General features: G+C 49.5%; 1 protein-coding gene across 6 annotated transcripts in view; it reads left to right on the top strand.

The window, feature by feature from the left end:
- Positions 1 to 19,187, top strand: part of LOC125464294 (unconventional myosin-XVIIIb-like) — a 370,537-nt gene that overhangs the window by 71,127 nt on the left and 280,223 nt on the right. For all 6 annotated transcript variants that reach the window (XM_059654944.1, XM_059654945.1, XM_059654940.1 and 3 more), the window contains 4 exons: positions 4,155 to 4,331; positions 5,498 to 5,696; positions 9,675 to 9,817; positions 17,688 to 17,788. In XM_059654944.1, coding sequence (XP_059510927.1) covers positions 4,155 to 4,331; positions 5,498 to 5,696; positions 9,675 to 9,817; positions 17,688 to 17,788 — 620 coding nt within the window. The remainder of the gene's footprint in view (positions 1 to 4,154; positions 4,332 to 5,497; positions 5,697 to 9,674; positions 9,818 to 17,687; positions 17,789 to 19,187) is intronic.

Below are 19,187 nucleotides of genomic sequence, written 5' to 3'. Positions count from 1 at the left end.
CCTCTGAACCAGCCCCAGGGCCAGGCCATCCTTCCTGAGATATGGGACCCAGAACTGCATGCAATACTCCAAATGAGGCCTGACCAGGGCCTTATAAAGCTTCAGTAGCACATCCCTGCTTTTATATTCAAGTCCTCTCAAAATAAATGCCAATATTGCATTTGCCTTCCTGACTACTGACTCAACCTGCAAGGTTACCTTGAGAAAATCCTGGACTAGAATGCCCAAGTCTATTTATTTTTGTGGGACAAGAGTGTTGCTGTCTGGGACAGCATTTATTGCCTGTCCCTAGTTGCCCCTTGAGAAGGTGGTGGTGAACTGCCTTCTTGAACTGCTGCAGTCCACTTGATGACGGTTGACACACAATACCCTTAGGGAGGGAATTCCAGGATTTTGACCCAGTAAAGGAACGGCAATATATTTCCAAGTCAGGGTGGTGAGTGGCTTGGGGGCAATCTTGGAGGTGGTGGTGTTCCCATGTATCTGCTGCCCCTTGTCCTTCTGGACGGAAGTGGTCATGGGTTTGGAAGGTGATGTCTGAGGATCTTTGGTGAATTTCTGTGTTTGATTGTGTGGGGCTGCAATCTAATCTATATTCAGTGTGGACTCGGAGCAAGTTCAACAAACATCACAGAAAGTACTAGAAGCTGAGCTGGAAGGGCCGGAGCCGACATTTTGTGATTGCCAAGATATTTTTAGAAAGTCTTGTAAATTAAACTGTTGCGTGCTATAAAAACTAGTGTCACTTCTGCATTGTTCGAGAGATATTGAGCAAAACTGGAGAAAGTGGCATCACCTCAGGATGGATCTGTCTGAGTGGCATCACATTTACAAACATTCTCATCCTGCAACAATAATGGTCATGGCATCAGTGTGCACCATTAATGGGAGGCACTACAGAAATTCACCAGGTCTCCTCAAGTAGCTCTTTCCAAACCCACGGCCTCTACCATCTGGAAGGACAAGGGCAGCAAATACATGGGAAGACCACCATCTCTATGTTCCCCTCCAAACTAGCCTGACTTGGAGTTTATGTCCTTCACTGTTGCTGGGTTAGACTCCCAGGGCATTGTGGATCAACTCACAGCAGTTGGACTGCAGCAGTTCAAGAAGGCAGCTCACCACCTCATTCTCAAAGGCAACTACGGATGGACAATAAATGCTGTGCCAGCTAATGATGCCCACTTCCCATAAATAAATAAAGACATACATATAAAGCAAACAACGTGCGCGAAAAAAATGAGATGCCAAGTTTTATCCTCATAAGTTCTGACATCTCACTCACTGGGTAGGGCTATCTTGTGGGGTTTGAGGCCCAGATGTTAGGGTGGAGGGAGCTCCTGGATACTGCTCTTGCTGGCGGTGCGTATGGGTGAGCAGGTGCACTGGAGGAGGGCTGTGCCTCTGAGCTTATCCTGTGTCTGGGCAGACATCTGACACTGCCAATCCAAGGTGTGGACTGGCAATCTGGGAGCCTCTGTGTTCACCTCAGGAGACGTGGATGCTGCTGAGACAGGCCTGGAGACTGTGAACAGGGCCTGGGCCCAGAGGGTCCCATGGGTAGCTGAGGACAAAATAAGGGGGGGGCCAAAACCCGACAATCTCATTGAAGCCATTGGGCATCGATGCGCCCAATGCCCCCAAGGAGTCTGTAGGTGATCATAGATTCATATATCTGTTCCTGCCTCTGAGAACTTCCCTAGTGATGAGAATGTATTGGGAAGCTATGCCAATGTAGCTGTTGCTATTTGCAAAGCTATTCCCCAATGAGCTGGCAGAATCTTGCCTGCTTGATCCCACTGGAAGTTACTGCTATCACAGCGATAGGGATCAGCCACGTGTTTCATTGTTTATTTTCAAATAAACGAAGCAGAACTCTTCAAGGGTTTGAAGCCTACGGTGAAAAGCTCGTAACGTTTTGCAGTGATCTGAGCTTCAATAGTGAACGCTGTGTGTGCAGAAACAGTCAGCAGGAGTGAGCACCATCTTGCGGTGTTTTAAGAGGACTGCACCCATCCCTTTGGGATCCTCGATCATTCAAAATTCGTACCTTTGTCTCAAAGACTGCCACTTCTCAGTTGTTGGGTATCCAGACTAAACATGCACAATTCTTCGGTGGGGGGGGGAGGATTTGAGAGAGTGAATGTAGAAAGGTTGTTTCTCCCAGTAAGAGAGTCTAGGACCAGACGGCATGATCGCAGAATAAGGGTGTCATATGTTGAAAACAGAGATGAGGAGGAATTCCTCTTCATAGAGGGGAGTGAATCTGTGGAATTCTTTACCAGAAAGGATTGTCAAGACTGGGCCATTGGCTGAGGTGGGTGGATTTTTAATCCAGAAGGGAATGAGGAAAGGCAGAAAAGTGAAGTTGAGGATTACTGGGTCAGCCGTGATCTTGCTGAGGAGCTGAGTGAACCTTATGCATTAGTTGGCCTACCTCCACTCTGACATAGAATTATATGGTGCAGAAGGGGTTTCTCAGCACACCAAGTCTGTACTACCAAAGTTACAACAGTCCCACTTTCCCTCATTAGACCCAGAGCCTTGAATGTTAGGATGCTTCAAGTGCTTATCCAAGTATTTTGTTAAACGTTCTGAGATTTTCCCACCTCATCTCCCCTCCCAACCAGTACATGCCAGACCCCACCATCCTCTAATCCCCTCTAAACCTTCTTCCCTTCACCTTAAAATGATGTCCCCTTTTTTACTGGCTCTTCACCTAAAAGGGAAAAGCTGCTTTCCATTTCTCATCCATGCCCCTCATGATCTTATTCACCTCAGTCAGGCCCCCCTCAACCTCCTCTGCTCCAAAGATAGCAACCTGAGCTAATCCAGCCTCTCTTCATAGCTGAAGTCTTATGTTCTGAAGTGGAGAGAAGAGAGACGGGTGTAGTTCTGTTGGGCTGTGCCAACTAAAGCTGACTCGCACCCTGAGGTTGTACACTGTTGTCAGATTTTCAGAAATCAGTTTGAGCTGAAGCATGCCCGCATGAACAGTGAGATAATCAATGGTCAACCGTGCTTTAATGCCCCCTGCGACATAGAATCCTAGAATCCCTACAGTGTGGAATGAGGCCATTCGGCCCATGGAGTACCACTCTGGTCATCCGAAGAGCATTCCACCCAGACCGAGCCCATCCTATCCCCATAAACCGCAAATTTACTGTGGATAGCCCACCTAACCTGCACATCTTTGGGCTGTTGGAAGAAACTCCAGCAGACACCGGGAGAAATTGCAAACTCTGTGCAGACAGTAGCTAAAGGCTAGAGCTGAACCTGGGCCCCTGATGCTGTGAGGCAATAGTGCTAATCACTGAGCCACCGCGCCTGGCCCTATTGTTTATTCCTGATTAATTGTTGGAGATATTTAATAAGTAAGGACATAAGATACCAGTGTAGGAGTAGACCACTTGCCTCTTCAAACCATAAGGCAACAAAGTAATGCTTGATCTGATTGTGGCCATAACTTCATTTTACTGCTTGCTCCCCATAACCCTCAAATTCCTCATCCATCAAAAATCGACCTAACTCAACCTTGAATATATACGATGGCCCAGACTGCACTGATCCCTGAAGAAGAGATCTCCAAAGGGTCATGGTCCATAAGGAACAGGAATTCTTCTTCATCTTCTGCTTAACCTCGCAGTTTGTTTTATCCCAGGAGATTTAACGGGGTTGTTGCTTGTGACTTCCTTATAGCTACTGAATCCGTGATGTTCGCTCAGGTTTTGGAGTAGATTTGTGGCTCGGGTTGTGGATGTTGAGGTTGGTTGGCTCGCTGGTTCATTGTTGTTCTGCAGATGTTTCATTAGCCAGCCGGGTAACATCATCAGTGCAGCCTCCGATGCAGCGCCGTTGTGTTTTCTCGCCTGGTTTTAAAGCTCTGGAGTCCATTGAGCTGGATTGCCTCTCTTCCGGTTTTCCTTCTTAGTGGAGTGTAAATGGTGTCGAGCCCTATGTGTTTGATGATGGCTTTCTTCGTGGAGCACTAGGCTTCTAGGAACTCCCGTACCTGTCTCTGCTTTGCTTGTCCTGGGATCTTGGTGTCGTACCTGTCAAATTGGTGGTTCTCCTTATCTGTGTGGATAGAGATGAGTGAGTATTGGTCATGTCTTTTTGTAGCCAATTGATGTTCATGTTGTCTTCGCCCACAGACAAACCCATCCAGATTAGATTATGCCGAGGACCTCTCACAGCTCATTGCCTTGAATGAGTCCAGCGTTCTCCACGTACTGCAGCATCGCTATGGGTCCCAGCTGATCCACACAAAGGGAGGCCCGAATCTCATCATCGTCAAACCACCAAGCAACATTTCCACCTACTCAGCAAAGGTAGCTGGGACTGAATTGTGTCTGAGAGCAAGATCAAAAAGTGGGGGGAAGTCATCTTCGCTGGGAAAGTAAAAATTTCTGGGAGTCGGTTTTTCTTTGGAAAACTGGTGTCGTAAACTCTTAATGTGAACACTGAAAGTGCAGGTGTTGGCTAGCAATTTAGTTTCACACAGATGGCTCCACTACATGATGGAGTTGGTGGTAAAAGGCTAGCATTGCTGGACTAATAATCCAGGTTAGTGTATTGGGGCCAAAGGCTCAAAGCCCACCATGCAGCTTGTGGATTTTAAACTCCGTTAATAAAATCTGTAATTGTAAGTAAGTCTCAGTATCAACCATGACAGGTATCAGACATTGGTATAAAATCCCACCTGGTTCACCAATGTCTCTTCTTCAATGAAAGGAAACTGCCCCCCCTCCTCTGGTCTGGTCTAGGGGAAATTCCACTCTCACAGCAATGTGATTGACTCTTAACTCTTGCCTGAAATGATCCTCGCAGGGTTATCAGTTCAATGACAGTTAACATTGTGCCAACAAATGTTTACCTTGCCAGCAGTGCCTCTATTCCATAGAAAGATTGAAAATAGGGTGATCAGTTACAGTGTTGTGATGTAAGGCAATGTTAACAATCTGATAATCTCATGTAGTGATGTTGATTGAAAGATAAATATTGATTCAGGAACCCGGGGATCTTCTTCAAACAATGCCACAGGACCTTAAAACATCCATCTGAGTGGGCAAATGGGCCTTGGTTTAATATTTCATCTGAAAGATAACACCTCTGACAAGATTGGACCCTCTCAGTACTGCTTCGTGATGTCAACCTCAGTAATTGCTCAGATGGTGGAGTGAGACTTGAAGGGCCAGTTTGCTGATTCTGAGGCCAGAGGGCTATTACAGTCATGGGGTTGGACAGCACAGAAACAGACCCTTCGGTCCAGCTCATCCATGCAGACCAGATATCCCTAAATTATCTGGCAACTACTGAAATAATTGTGACTCGCTGTGAGCGAGAGTAACAGAAGAGGCATCAACCCTTGGTCCTGAGCCTTCCTGGGGTTGACAAAGCTTTGGCTGCCTTCTAGATACTGGCCAGGGTTTTGTGGTGATTTTCAGTGTGCTGCTTTTAAAGAATGGATGGTTTATTTTGTACTGTCTTTGTCCAGCTGTTCAAGGGGAAGAGGGATGGAATGCCACCTCATATCTTTGCTGTGGCACAGAGAGCCTATTGGAACATGCTGATCCATCGGAAAGACCAGAGCATCATTCCCTTGGGCTGGAGCGGTGCCGGGAAGACTACAAGCTGCCAGTGTGCTCTTGAGTACCTTGTTGGTACAGCTGGCAGCGTGGGCACAACAGTGACAGGTGAAAACTGTCCTTCCAGGCTTTACTGTTACAGTCATTCCTTCAGCTCCAAACCCTCTCATTGTACAGTCACAGAGTGCAGAGGAGGCCTTTTGGCCCATTCATTCTGCACTGAGATAGCAAGGTGTAGAGCTGGATGAACACAGCAGGCCAAGCAGCATCAGAGGAGCAAGAAGGCTGACATTGCTATCTCAGATTCTCCAGCGCCAGCAGTTCCTACTATCTCTGAGGCTGCATTGACCTCTCCACTTCTCACGGCACTAGCCCCATAGCCTTGAATGTCATGAGCTTGTTATGTTTGTGTCAAATTTCTTTTGTTGCCAACTTTGTGTGCCCTGCTGACTCTTCAAGACTGAAGATGTAAGGGTTAATTTTCAATCAGGCTTAAATGTGACGTTGTTACAGATACTGCACATTATCCCCTCGATTCCTGCACTGTGTGGTCCATCCAGCATCTCAGTAGTATACCGAATCAGTGAGAAATCTACCCCAGTAATCCTACTGAAGTATTGGTGTCTCACTGCTGTCTCACTTGGGAGATCACAGTATAACACGTTCCTCATTTGCATTTCTTTCCCGCTGGAAGAATATTGAGCAGAGCAGGACTACTGTTGGTCACTGCTTTCCCAGGTTGTGGGGAGTTGGGGGGATGTTTGTTAATGAGGTATGTCGGGCCACTTCCCCTTATTCAGCACTCACTGTGACACCTGCCAAGAGCAGGGCAATATTTAACAGGACCATGGGAAATAGAGTCATGGTTTACAAAGGTTGTTATTGTGCAAAAAAGCTGGAGTAAACAGGAGATTGCGAGGTCAAATTGAATGGTTCTTTTTGGATTATCTCTTTGACCTCTCGACCACGAAACCTTAGCTGCTGTTTTTCTGTTGACCAAACGCACTGTTCAAAATAGTCCTGAGTTCTGAGCCCTCACTGAACCTGAAACATCGACTCTGCTTTCTCTCTTTACCGATGCTGCCATACCTGCTGAGTTTCCTTGGCAATTTCTGTTTGTTTTTTGGTTTCAGAACCTATGCTCCTCCTGGGACTTAACACTATCCCAGTTACCTGGGAGCAGACACACTAACGTTGAGGTCCAAGATAATAAAGTGTGGGGCTGGATGAACACAGCAGGCCAAGCAGCATCTCAGGAGCACAAAAGCTGACGTTTCGGGCCTAGACCCTTCATCAGAGAGGGGGATGGGGTGAGGGTTCTGGAATAAATAGGGAGAGAGGGGGAGGCGGACCGAAGATGGAGAGTAAAGAAGATAGGTGGAGAGGGTGTAGGTGGGGAGGTAGGGAGGGGATAGGTCAGTCCAGGGAAGACGGACAGGTCAAGGAGGTGGGATGAGGTTAGTAGGTAGCTGGGGGTGCGGCTTGGGGTGGGAGGAAGGGATGGGTGAGAGGAAGAACCGGTTAGGGAGGCAGAGACAGGTTGGACTGGTTTTGGGATGCAGTGGGTGGGGGGGAAGAGCTGGGCTGGTTGTGTGGTGCAGTGGGGGGAGGGGATGAACTGGGCTGGTTTAGGGATGCAGTGGGGGAAGGGGAGATTTTGAAACTGGTGAAGTCCACATTGATACCATATGGCTGCAGGGTTCCCAGGCGGAATATGAGTTGCTGTTCCTGCAACCTTCGGGTGGCATCATTGTGGCAGTGCAGGAGGCCCATGATGGACATGTCATCAAGAGAATGGGAGGGGGAGTGGAAATGGTTTGCGACTGGGAGGTGCAGTTGTTTGTTGCGAACTGAGCGGAGGTGTTCTGCAAAGCGGTCCCCAAGCCTCCGCTGGTTTCCCCAATGTAGAGGAAGCCGCACCGGGTACAGTGGATGCAGTATACCACATTGGCAGATGTGCAGGTGAACCTCTGCTTAATGTGGAATGTCATCTTGGGGCCTGGGATGGGGGTGAGGGAGGAGGTGTGGGGACAAGTGTAGCATTTCCTGCAGTTACAGGGGAATGTGCCGGGTGTGGTGGGGTTGGAGGGCAGTGTGGAGCGAACAAGGGAGTCACGGAGAGAGTGGTCTCTCCGGAAAGCAGACAGGGGAGGGGATGGAAAAATGTCTTGGGTGTTGGGGTCGGATTGTAAATGGCGGAAGTGTCGGAGGATAATGCGTTGTATCCGGAGGTTGGTAGGGTGGTGTGTGAGAACGAGAGGGATCCTCTTGGGGCGGTTGTGGCGGGGGCGGGGTGTGAGGGATGTGTCGCGGGAGATGCGGGAGACGTGGTCAAGGGCGTTCTCAATCACCGTGGGGGGAAAGTTGCGGTCCTTAAAGAACTTGGACATCTGGGATGTGCGGGAGTGGAATGTCTTATCGTGGGAGCAGATGCGGCGGAGGCGGAGGAATTGGGAATAGGGGATGGAATTTTTGCAGGAGGGTGGGTGGGAGGAGGTGTATTGTAGGTAGCTGTGGGAGTCGGTGGGCTTGAAATGGACATCAGTTACAAGCTGGTTGCCTGAGATGGAGACTGAGAGGTCCAGGAAGGTGAGGGATGCGCTGGAGATGGCCCAGGTGAACTGAAGGTTGGGGTGGAAGGTGTTGGTGAAGTGGATGAACTGTTCGAGCTCCTCTGGGGAGCAAGAGGCGGCGCCGATACAGTCATCAATGTACCGGAGGAAGAGGTGGGGTTTGGGGCCTGTGCAGGTGCGGAAGATGGACTGTTCCACGTAACCTACAAAGAGGCAGGCATAGCTGGGGCCCATGCGGGTGCCCATGGCCACCCCCTTAGTCTGTAGGAAGTGGGAGGAGTCAAAAGAGAAGTTGTTGAGTGTGAGGACGAGTTCCGCTAGGCGGATGAGAGTGTCGGTGGAGGGGGCCTGGTCGGGCCTGCGGGACAGGAAGAAGCGGAGGGCCTTGAGGCCATCTCCATGCGGAATGCAGGTGTACAGGGACTGGACGTCCATGGTGAATATGAGGTGTAGGGGGCCAGGGAATTGGAAGTCCTGGAGGAGGTGGAGGGCGTGGGTGGTGTCACGGACATAGGTGGGGAGTTCCTGGACCAAAGGGGAGAAAATGGAGTCCAGATAGGTGGAGATGAGTTCGGTGGGGCAGGAGCAGGCTGAGACGATGGGTCGACCGGGGCAGGCAGGTTTGTGGATTTTGGGAAGGAGATAGAAACAGGCCGTGCGGGGTTGGGGAACAATGAGGTTGGAGGCTGTGGGTGGGAGGTCCCCTGAGGTGAGGTCCAACTGCTCACCTCCACTACCAGGCCTGAAACCACACACATCCCATACCGTTAACCATTGCTCGCACCCCCCCCCCCCCACCCCCACAACCCATCCCACTTCCTGGGAGCTGACAGCAGCCCCCCCATCCCTAAGGAACCTGACACCCACCAATCTCTCCACTGGGACCTAATATCCCTGGTTCCCTTTCCACCTTGTACCTTACACCTTGCTTTCCTGGCTCCCTACTCACCTGGCACATTTACCCATCTAATTTCCCTTTCATAAGGGCCATCAATTTGGCTACCTGCCATTCATAAAAACTTACAAATGTGCAAAATAGCCACTGTGATAAAGGGTGTTGAGCCCTGGTCCATCTATCCTCGACTATCCTACTGTGTGAGGGACCCGTTAGAACTAAAGCAGGATTCCCGGATTTCTGCAGGAGTCCGGACTGAAATGTCAGGAATGTGGGGCCCATTCTTAATGTACACAGGAAGGATCGCAGACAATCTGTGTGTGATTCCCTCTGCTTAGAAAATGCGGCCACTTGTCCACACAGAGAAAATCTCCCTGACATTGGGGGTAGGACAGGCATTGAGGGTATGAAATTCGAGCTGGATGCTGGGGATTGTGTTGTGGAACGTCCCGGCTTATCAAGTGGCAACTCCAAACAATTCCACCCAAAGACCACAAACCCTGAGCCAATCTCCGAAAGGAAAAACAGTACAGAACGTCATGGGCTGATAGGCACTAAGAGAATCTAAATTGTAAGAGGTTTTTGCCAGTCTGATTAAACAGGGTTTCTTTTATTCAGTGGAGAAGATCCAAGCGATGTTTACCATCCTCCGGGCTTTTGGCACCAGGTCCAGTCCTCACAATGACACCACAACACGATTCTCTATGGTTGTATCACTGGACTTCAATCAAGCCGGGCTTGTATGTGCAGCTCACCTCCAGGTACTGCAAACCTCCCCAGGCCAGAATACACAAGGACCAGGGCCAGGAACGTCCCCCTCTCTCTACTGAACGGCATCTAAGATGTTCAACTGGGGTTAACAAAATTAATATAGAGCAGATGTACCTCCCTGCACGCTCCCCGCTCCCTCCCCCGCCCCCAGATCTAGAACGAGAGTTCATAGTCTCAGGATAAGGGGGTGGCAGATATAAAACAGACATGAGGAGGAATTACTTCCCTCAAAGGGTCACAAAATCTATGGAATTCACTCCCTGCAGAGTGTGCCAGCACACTCAGGGAGGAGATAAGCAGATTAATCAGTTGTAACAGGTTAAAGGATGACAGGGAATAGGCCGCAGAGTGAAGGTGTGATCAGCTATGATTGTATTCAACAGCGGAGCAGGTTTTAGGGGCTGAATGACCTACTCCTGCTCCTAGCACTTTCTGTTCTTCTGGCCACATCAGACTTCCAACTGCAGCAGCAAGCTGTTTGGGAGCCGGGGATTTGTAATCCTCTCTGATCTGATTGATTGACCTAGCGAAGGCAGTGCTTCATATTGGGAGATCCAGCTGAGTTAGCAATCCATCACTGGCCGTGAAGGACCAGCTCCATATGCTCATGCCTTGCTCTCAGTCTCATCGGGTGGCCAAAGGCACATTGCAACAATGGGAGTCATTTCTGTATCTGGGTTGGGCTGGAAGAACCCATTCCCACACATGTACCAGTGAGGCCATTGTCCATGTTAGAAGATGTCCACTGGTTAGCCACCACTGTAGTGACCTGAAATGTCGCTCTGTGTCTGTATGTGTTTCTGTGTGTCTAGGTATTTGTGTGCATCTGTGCATTTGTACCTATCTATGTGTGTGTTTCTGATTGCGTGTGTGCACAATCCGTGTAACTGCGCCCGTGTATGTATGCATGCTTCTGTGTCTGTATGTATGTGTGCATGTCTGTGTGCATGTCTCTGTGTGCGTGTGCCTGGTGTGTGTGCATATGTATGTGTGTGTGTATATGTGCCTGTGATAGAGTCATAGAGCCATAGAGATGTTCGGCACAGAAACCGACCCTTCGGTCCCACCAGATGGCCCACATGAATAATTGAGTCCCATTTGCCAGCATTGGGCCCCTATCTCTCAACCTTTCCTATGCATACACCCATCCAGATGCCTTTTAAATGTTGTAACTGTACCAGCCTCCACCACTTCGTCTGGCAGCTCATTCCATTCACTCACCACCCTCTGCGTGAAAAAGTTGCCCCTTAGATCCCTTTTAAATCTTTCCCCTCCCACCTTAAACCCCTCCCCCACCCTGGGGAAAAGGCCTAGCCTATTTACCCTGTCGTGCCCCTCCTGATTTTATAAACCTCCATACGGTCACCCCTTAAACCTGTATTTTCTGGGGAAAATAGCCCCAGTCTATTCAGCCTCTCTCCATAGCTCAAGCCCTACAACATTGGCAACATGCTTGTAAATCTTTTCTGAATCCTTTGTAATTTGTGTGTATCTGTGTGGTTGTATTTATGTGTGTACCTGTGCCTGTGTGTGCCTGTGCATGTGTATGTGTGTCTGTGCCTATGTGTGTGTGTGCCTATGTGTGTCTGTGCCTGTGTGTGCGTCTGTGTGCCTGTGCCTGTGTGTGTGTCTGTGTGCCTGTGTGTGTCTGTGCCTGTGCCTGTGTGTGTGTCTGTGTGTGCCTGTGTGTGTCTGTGCCTGTGTCTGTGTGTGTGTCTGTGTGTGTCTGTGTGCCTGTGTGTGTCTGTGCCTGTGTGTGTGTCTGTGCCTGTGTGTGTGTCTGTGTGTGTCTGTGTGCCTGTGTGTGTCTGTGCCTGTGTCTGTGTGTGTGTCTGTGTGTCTGTGTGCCTGTGTGTGTCTGTGCCTGTGTCTGTGTGTGTCTGTGTGCCTGTGTGTGTGCCTATGTGTGTCTGTGCCTGTGTGTGTGTCTGTGTGCCTGTGTGTGTCTGTGCCTGTGTCTGTGTGTGTGTCTGTGTGTGTCTGTGTGCCTGTGTGTGTCTGTGCCTGTGTCTGTGTGTGTGTCTGTGCCTGTGTGTGTGCCTATGTGTGTCTGTGCCTGTGTGTGTGTCTGTGTGCCTGTGTGTGTCTGTGCCTGTGCCTGTGTGTGTGCCTGTGTGCCTGTGTGTGTCTGTGCCTGTGTCTGTGTGTGTGTCTGTGTGTGTCTGTGTGTGTGTCTGTGTGTGCCTGTGTGCCTGTGTGTGTCTGTGCCTGTGTCTGTGTGTGTGTCTGTGTGTGTCTGTGTCTGTGTGTGTGTCTGTGTGTGCCTGTGCCTGTGTGTGTGTATGTGTCTGTGCCTGTGCCTGTGTAATTCTCCTGTTTTAGACTGTCCTCTCGTGCCTGGCAGTGATGACTGCCAGCAGAATCCTTCTCGCTTTGCACCTCCATCTTCCAGATTTTAAGCTTAAGATATTTGTCCATGTCACAACATTTAAAAATAAGTATTAATCAAAGATCCTGTGAAAAGATAATGAAAGGCCTTACATTACAGCAAGGCCAAAATATACAAAAAATGCCGTACAATTTTTTTCTCTCAGCGTGATTATTTGCAAGGTGTCAACATTGCGAGAAAGATTTATTGTCCATCCCTAATGGTCCTTGAGGGTGGTGTTTATGATGCCATCATCCCTATTCCTGGCTAATACTTCTCTCCTGACTGCATATAACGCTGGCACGCTGCAAACCATGGAATGGAATTCTACAAAGCTGCTTCTCAGATAGCAAATTGCTGCTTCTCTTCCCTTGCCCTCCTCCCCAGCCAGAAATGGATTCACCGGGTTTTATTTGAGCCATGGATATCTCAATCATTCGCAGTGGGATTGCACTGAAGTTGTGGAACAGCCCCCACTTACTGTCTCCATATAGCAGTAGACGTGAGAGTACAGACAGAATTATTTATTGCGATGAGATCTCTTCTTCATATTCAGAGGCATCGAGCTGATTTTAGAACAAACGAGTGCAGAGTCTGTTTTGAATGGCCTCATTGTGTCCTGTTGTTACACATTCATCCATTGGGCTGGTATCTCCATACTTTGCTCAGCATCGTCCCTGCTCTGTCCTTGTGCATTTGCCCAGTTCAGTTTGGTCTGGTTAGTATTGATTCAACTTTCTGCAACCACCCCAAAGGTGGGTTTACTAGGAGGCAGGTAGGGGGCGATCCCCTGAAATTCCCCGGATGGCTTTCCCACCCTTTACCTGGCAGTCCTGCAGTTTCTTCGCAGGAAGGTTGGAGTCAGCCTGGCTGTTTTTTTTATCCCCTAATCAACCTGTCCAGGGATGTTATTGCACTTGACTTGAACCCAGGCCTCAGGCTGCAGAGACAGGGACATTATTGGGAGGACATCCTACCACAGAGAGTTATTGCCAATCAGAATGGCCTGTAGCTGAGTAGCCCCAACATCGCCACAGGCAGTAGTGGTCAGGTCTGGAACTGCAAGCAGTGTCCATTGTCTATTTCCCAGGGTCCAGGGCCCAGTCAGTATGAGTGGTGGGGCGTGTGCGAATACTGGGGGCCAGTCAGTATGAGTAGTGGGGCGTGTGCGAATACTGGGCGGCGTGTGCGAGTACTGGGGGTGAGTGCGAGTACTGGGGGCATGTGCAAGTACTGGGGGCATGTGCGAGTACTGGGGGGAAGTGCAAGTACTGGGGGCCAGTGCGAGTATTGGAGCATGTGCAGGCACTGGGGCGTGTATGACTGTTGGAGCTTGTGCAAGTATTGGGGGTGAGTGCAAGTACTGGGGTGTGTGCGAGTACTGGGAGACGAGTGCGAGTACTGCGGGTGAGCGTGAGTACTGGGAGCATGTGCAAGTATGGGGGTGTGTGCGAGTACTGGGGGCATGTGCGAATACCTGTGCAAATACTGGGGCGTGTGTGAGTGTTGCAGTGTGTGCGATTACTGAGGGCATGTGCGAGTACTGAGGGTGTGTGCGAGTACTGGGGGCAAGCGCGAGTACTGGGGGGTAATGCAAGTACTGGGGGCGAGTGCAAAAACTGGGGTCGAGTGCGAGTGTTGGAGTGTGTGCGAGTACTGGGGGCATGTGCGAGTACAGGGGGCGAGCACGAGTACTGGGGGGCGAGTGTGAGTAGTGGGGATAAGCGTGAGTACAGGGGGTGAGCATGAGTACTGAGGGCGAGTGCAAGCACTGGGGGTGAGCATGAGTACTGGGGGCATGTGCGAGTACTGTGGGCATGTGCGAGTACTGGGGGCATGTGCGAGTACTGGGGGCATGTGCGAGTACTGTGGGCATGTGCGAGCATTGGGGGCATGTGCGAGTGTTGGGGGCATGTGCGAGTACTGTGGGCATGTGCGAGTACTGGGGGCGTGTGCAAGTAGTGGGGGCGTGTGCGAGTACTGGGGGCGTGTGCGAGTACTGGGGGCGTGTGCAAGTAGTGGGGGCGTGTGCGAGTACTGGGGGCGTGTGCGAGTACTGGGGGCGTGTGCGAGCGTTGGGGGCATGTGCAAGTACTGGGGGCGTGTGCGAGTACTGGGGGCATGTGCGAGTGTTGGGGGCGTGTGCGAGTGCTGGGGGCGTGTGCGAGTGCTGGGGGCGTGTGCGAGTACTGGGGGCGTGTGCGAGCGTTGGGGGCATGTGCAAGTACTGGGGGCGTGTGCGAGTACTGGGGGCATGTGCGAGTGTTGGGGGCGTGTGCGAGTGCTGGGGGCGTGTGCGAGTGCTGGGGGCGTGTGCGAGTACTGGGGGCATGTGCGAGTGCTGGGGGCGTGTGCGAGTACTGTGGGCACGTGCAAGTACTGAGGACGAGAGCGAGTACTGCAGTGTGTGAGAGTGTTGCAGCGTGTGTGAATATTGGAATATGTGTGCGTGTAATAGTGTGTGTGCGTGTATTAGTGTGTGCGCATGTAATAGTGTGTTTGTGTAATAGTGTATGCATTTAATAATGTGTGTTTAATAGTGTGTATGCATGTCATGGTGTATGCCAATGTGTGAGAGTATTGGAGAGTGTGTGTGTGAACGCATGTGTGTGACTATTGGGGAGTGTGTGAGAGAGTATTGGGGTGTATGTTGATTTGTGTGACAGTATTGATGCGTGTGTGTGTGTGTGTGTGTGTGTGTGCGTGTGTGTGCATGTGCACATGTATGTCTATATTGAGAATGTGTGTGTGTTATTGTGTGTTTGAATACTGGTGTGTGTGAGTTTGTGTATGTGTGTGAGTGTGATGTGTGCGTGTGTGTGAGTGTGATGTGTGGTCTAAGTACAGATGTATTTATAGGAACATAAGAACTAGGAGGAGGAGTAGGCCATCCGGCCCCTTGAGCCTGCCCCGCCATTTAATAAGATCATGGTTGATCTTTTTGAGACTCAGCTCCACTTACCCGCCCAATCACCATAACCCTTAATTCCTTTACTGTTCAAATATTTATCTAGCCTTGCCTTAAACACATTCAGCGAGGTAGCTTCAACTGCTTCACTGGACAGTGAATTTCACAGATTCACAATCTTTCGGGTGAAGAAGTTCCTCCTGCCCTCAGTCCTATTTCTGCTTCCCTTTATTTCGAGGCTCCAGATGTGGCCTCACCAGGACCCTATACAGCTGCATCATAGCCTCCCTGTTTTTAAACTCCATCCCTCTAGCAATGACAGACAAAATTCCATTTGCCTTTTTAATTACCTGCTGTATCTGCAATCCTACTTTCAGCAATTCATGCACAAGGACACCCAAGTCTCCCTGCACAGCAGCGTCCTGCAATTTTTTACCATTTAAAACATAGTCTATTTTGCTGTTATTCCTACCAAAATGGATGGCCTCATACTTATCAACATTGTACTCCATCTGCCAGACCTTTGCCCACTCACTTAGACAATCTATATCCCTCTGCAGACATTCGGTGTCTGCTGCACACTTTGCTCTACCACTCGCCTTAGTGTCATCTGTAAATTTTGACACACCACACTTAGTCCCCAACTCCAAATCATCTATGTAAATTGTAAAAAATTGAGGTCCCAACACTAATCCCTGAGGCACACCACTAGCCACTGGCTGCCAACCAGAAAAACACCCATTTACACCTACTCTTTGCTTTCTACTGGTCAACCAATCCTCTTTCCATGCCAATGCATTACCTGTAATACCATGCAACTTTATCTTATGTAGCAGCCTTTGGTGTGGCACCTTGTCAATGCCTTCTGGAAATCCAGATACACCACATCCACAGGTTTCCCATTGTCCACCATGCAAGTAATGTCCTCAAAGAATTCCACCAAATTAGTTAAACATGACCTACCCTTCATGAACCCGGTGTTCCCAATGGGTCAATTTATAGCCAGATATCTTGTTATTTCTTCCTTAATGATAGATTCAAGCATTTTCCCCACTACCGAAGCTAAGCTAACTGGCCTATAGTTACCTGCTTTTTGTCGACTTCCTTTTTTAAACAGTAGCGTCACATTGACAAATGAGTATTGGTGTGAATGTAGGTATATGTGTGTGCGTGTGTGAGTGTGATGTGTGTGAGTGTGATGTGTGGGGTAAGTACAGATGTGTTTATGAGTATTGGTGTTTACCCTTATCATTCTTTAAACATTCTTCTTTAAAAAAACGCACAATTGTGGTTTAATGCCCTACTTACAGGTTCTCGAACAGTGCAGCACTCTAATCAATACCTTACTTGTTGAGATGGAGTATGTGCTCAGGGCAAGATTAGTCAAGTGGCCCTTACCACCAAGGAGCATTAATTGGCTGCATATTGGATTACTGTCCATCCATTGGGAGGACATCCTACCACAGAGAGTTATTGCCAATCAGAATGGCCTGTAGCTGAGTAGCCCCAACATCGCCACAGGCAGTAGTGGTCAGGTCTGGAACTGCAAGCAGTGTCCATTGTCTATTTCCCAGGGTCCAGGGCCCAGTCAGTATGAGTGGTCTTCCAGTGGGGATGTGGAGTAGAGGAGTTGGTGAGAATTGATGGAGAGTCTGGAGGTGAGAGAACAACCATCAGGAAGTGGGGGAAGAGAGGGTGCAGGGGTCGAAAGAAGGTCATTGATAGCCCACATCATTATTCTCACTCAAGACCAAAAGAGAGTCACTGTCCAGGTATCCTTCCTGCTTCCAGACCCATCCCACCAGCCTGGGAATGGAGGCCAGACAAGATATGGGGCTTTGGTGTTCATTAATTATCCACTTAAGAGCCTCAACTCAGGGAAAGTACAGGCCAGTCTGCCCAGGAGACTCTCGCACTCACCCCCAGTACTCGCACTCACCCCCAGTACTCGCACTCACCCTCAGTACTCGCACACGCTCCCCAGGACTCGCATTTGCCCCCAGTAATCGCACACGCTCCCCAGTGCTCGCACTTGCCCCCAGTACTCGCACATGCCCCCCAGTACTCGTGCTAGCCCCCCGTGCTCACACATGCCCCCCAGTACTCGTGCTAGCCCCCAGTGCTCGCACATGCCCCCCAGTACTCGTGCTAGCCCCCAGTGCTCGCACATGCCCCCCAGTACTCATGCTAGCCGCCAGTGCTCGCACAGTCTCCCCAGTACTCGTGCTAGCCCCTAGTACTCGCACATGCCCCCCAGTACTCGTGCTAGCCCCCAGTGCTCGCACATGCCCCCCAGTACTCGTGCTAGCCGCCAGTGCTCGCACATGCCCCCCAGTACTCGTGCTAGCCGCCAGTGCTCGCACATGCCCCCCAGTACTCGTGCTAGCCCCCAGTGCTCGCACAGGCTCCCCAGTACTCGTGCTAGCCCCCAGTACTCGCATAGGCTCCCCAGTACTTGCACTTGCCCCCAGATCACGTGCACACACAAATAAACGAACTCTCATGCACTCACCAGCACACACAGGCGCAGAAACATACATGCATATTCTCAATTTTTCAATTTTATTGAAATTTACTTTTTCAGACAATGTTACTGGAGCGAATTCATGTACCACAGCAACCAAATGATGTGGGATCATTTAATGTCTTCTACCAGATGCTGGCTGGCTTGGATCGATCTCTCAGGTAGATTGTGAGCTTGGCTCTAGAGTTTATACAGAATTCATTTGGCCTGCTCTCTCAACCCCACTTCAGAGAGTCTGAAACAGTTAGGATATTTTGATGCTTTTCTCATGTTGTGAGTGCACAGACAGTAATAGTAGGTGTACGGGTAGTAACAGTAGATGTACGGATAGTAACAGTAGGTACATGGACAGTAACAGTAGGTGTACGGATAGTAACAGTAGGTGCACGGTAGGTAACAGTAGGTGGACGGGCAGTAGCAGTAGATGTACGGACAGTAACAGCAGGTGTACGGACAGTAACATTAGGTGTACAGACAGTAACAGTGACAGTAGGTGTACGGACAGTAACATTAGGTGTACAGACAGTAACAGTGACAGTAGGTGTACGGACAGTAACAGTAGGTGTACGGACAGTAACAGTTACAGACAGTAACAGTAGGTGTACAGACAGTAACAGTAACAGACAGTAACAGTAGGTGTATGGACAGTAACAGTAACAGACAGTAACAGTAGGTGTATGGACAGTAACAGTACCAGGCAGTAACGGTAGGTGTACGGACAGTAACAGTAGATGTATGGACAGTAACAGTAGATGTATGGACAGTAACAGTAACAGGCAGTAACAGTAGGTGTATGGACAGTAACAGGAGGTGTACGGAGAGTAACAGTAGGTGTACGGACAGTAACAGTAGGTGTATGGAAAGTAACAGTAACAGACAGTAACAGTAGGTGTACAGACAGTAACAGTAGGTGTATGGACAGTAACAGGAGGTGTACGGAGACTAACAGTAGGTGTACAGACAATAACAGTAGGTGTATGGACAGTAACAGTAACAGACAGTAACAGTAGGTGTACAGACAGTAACAGTAGGTGTATGGACAGTAACAGTAACAGACAGTAACAGTAGGTGTATGGACAGTAACAGTACCAGGCAGTAACGGTAGGTGTACAGACAGTAACAGTAGATGTATGGACAGTAACAGTAACAGGCAGTAACAATAGGTGTATGGACAGCAACAGGTGGTGTACGGAGAGTAACAGTAGGTGTACGGACAGTAACAGTAGATGTATGGACAGTAACAGTAACAGGCAGTAACAGTAGGTGTATGGACAGTAACAGGAGGTGTACGGAGACTAACAGTAGGTGTACAGACAATAACAGTAGGTGTATGGACAGTAACAGTAACAGACAGTAACAGTAGATGTACGGACAGTAACAGTAACAGACAGGAGCAGTAGGCGTATGGACAGTAACAGTAACAGACAGTAACAGGAGGTGTACGGAGAGTAACAGTAGGTGTACGGACAGTAACAGTAGGTGTACGGACAGTAACATGAAGTGTATGAATAGTAACAGTAGATGTACGGACAGTAACATGAGGTGTATGGATAGTAACAG

The sequence above is a fragment of the Stegostoma tigrinum genome, chromosome 26 (genome assembly GCF_030684315.1).
Source record: "Stegostoma tigrinum isolate sSteTig4 chromosome 26, sSteTig4.hap1, whole genome shotgun sequence".
Classification (NCBI taxonomy): Eukaryota; Metazoa; Chordata; class Chondrichthyes; order Orectolobiformes; family Stegostomatidae; genus Stegostoma; species Stegostoma tigrinum.
The sequence above is the reverse complement of the archived record's forward strand: the minus strand, read 5'-3'. Positions and strand labels throughout refer to the sequence as shown.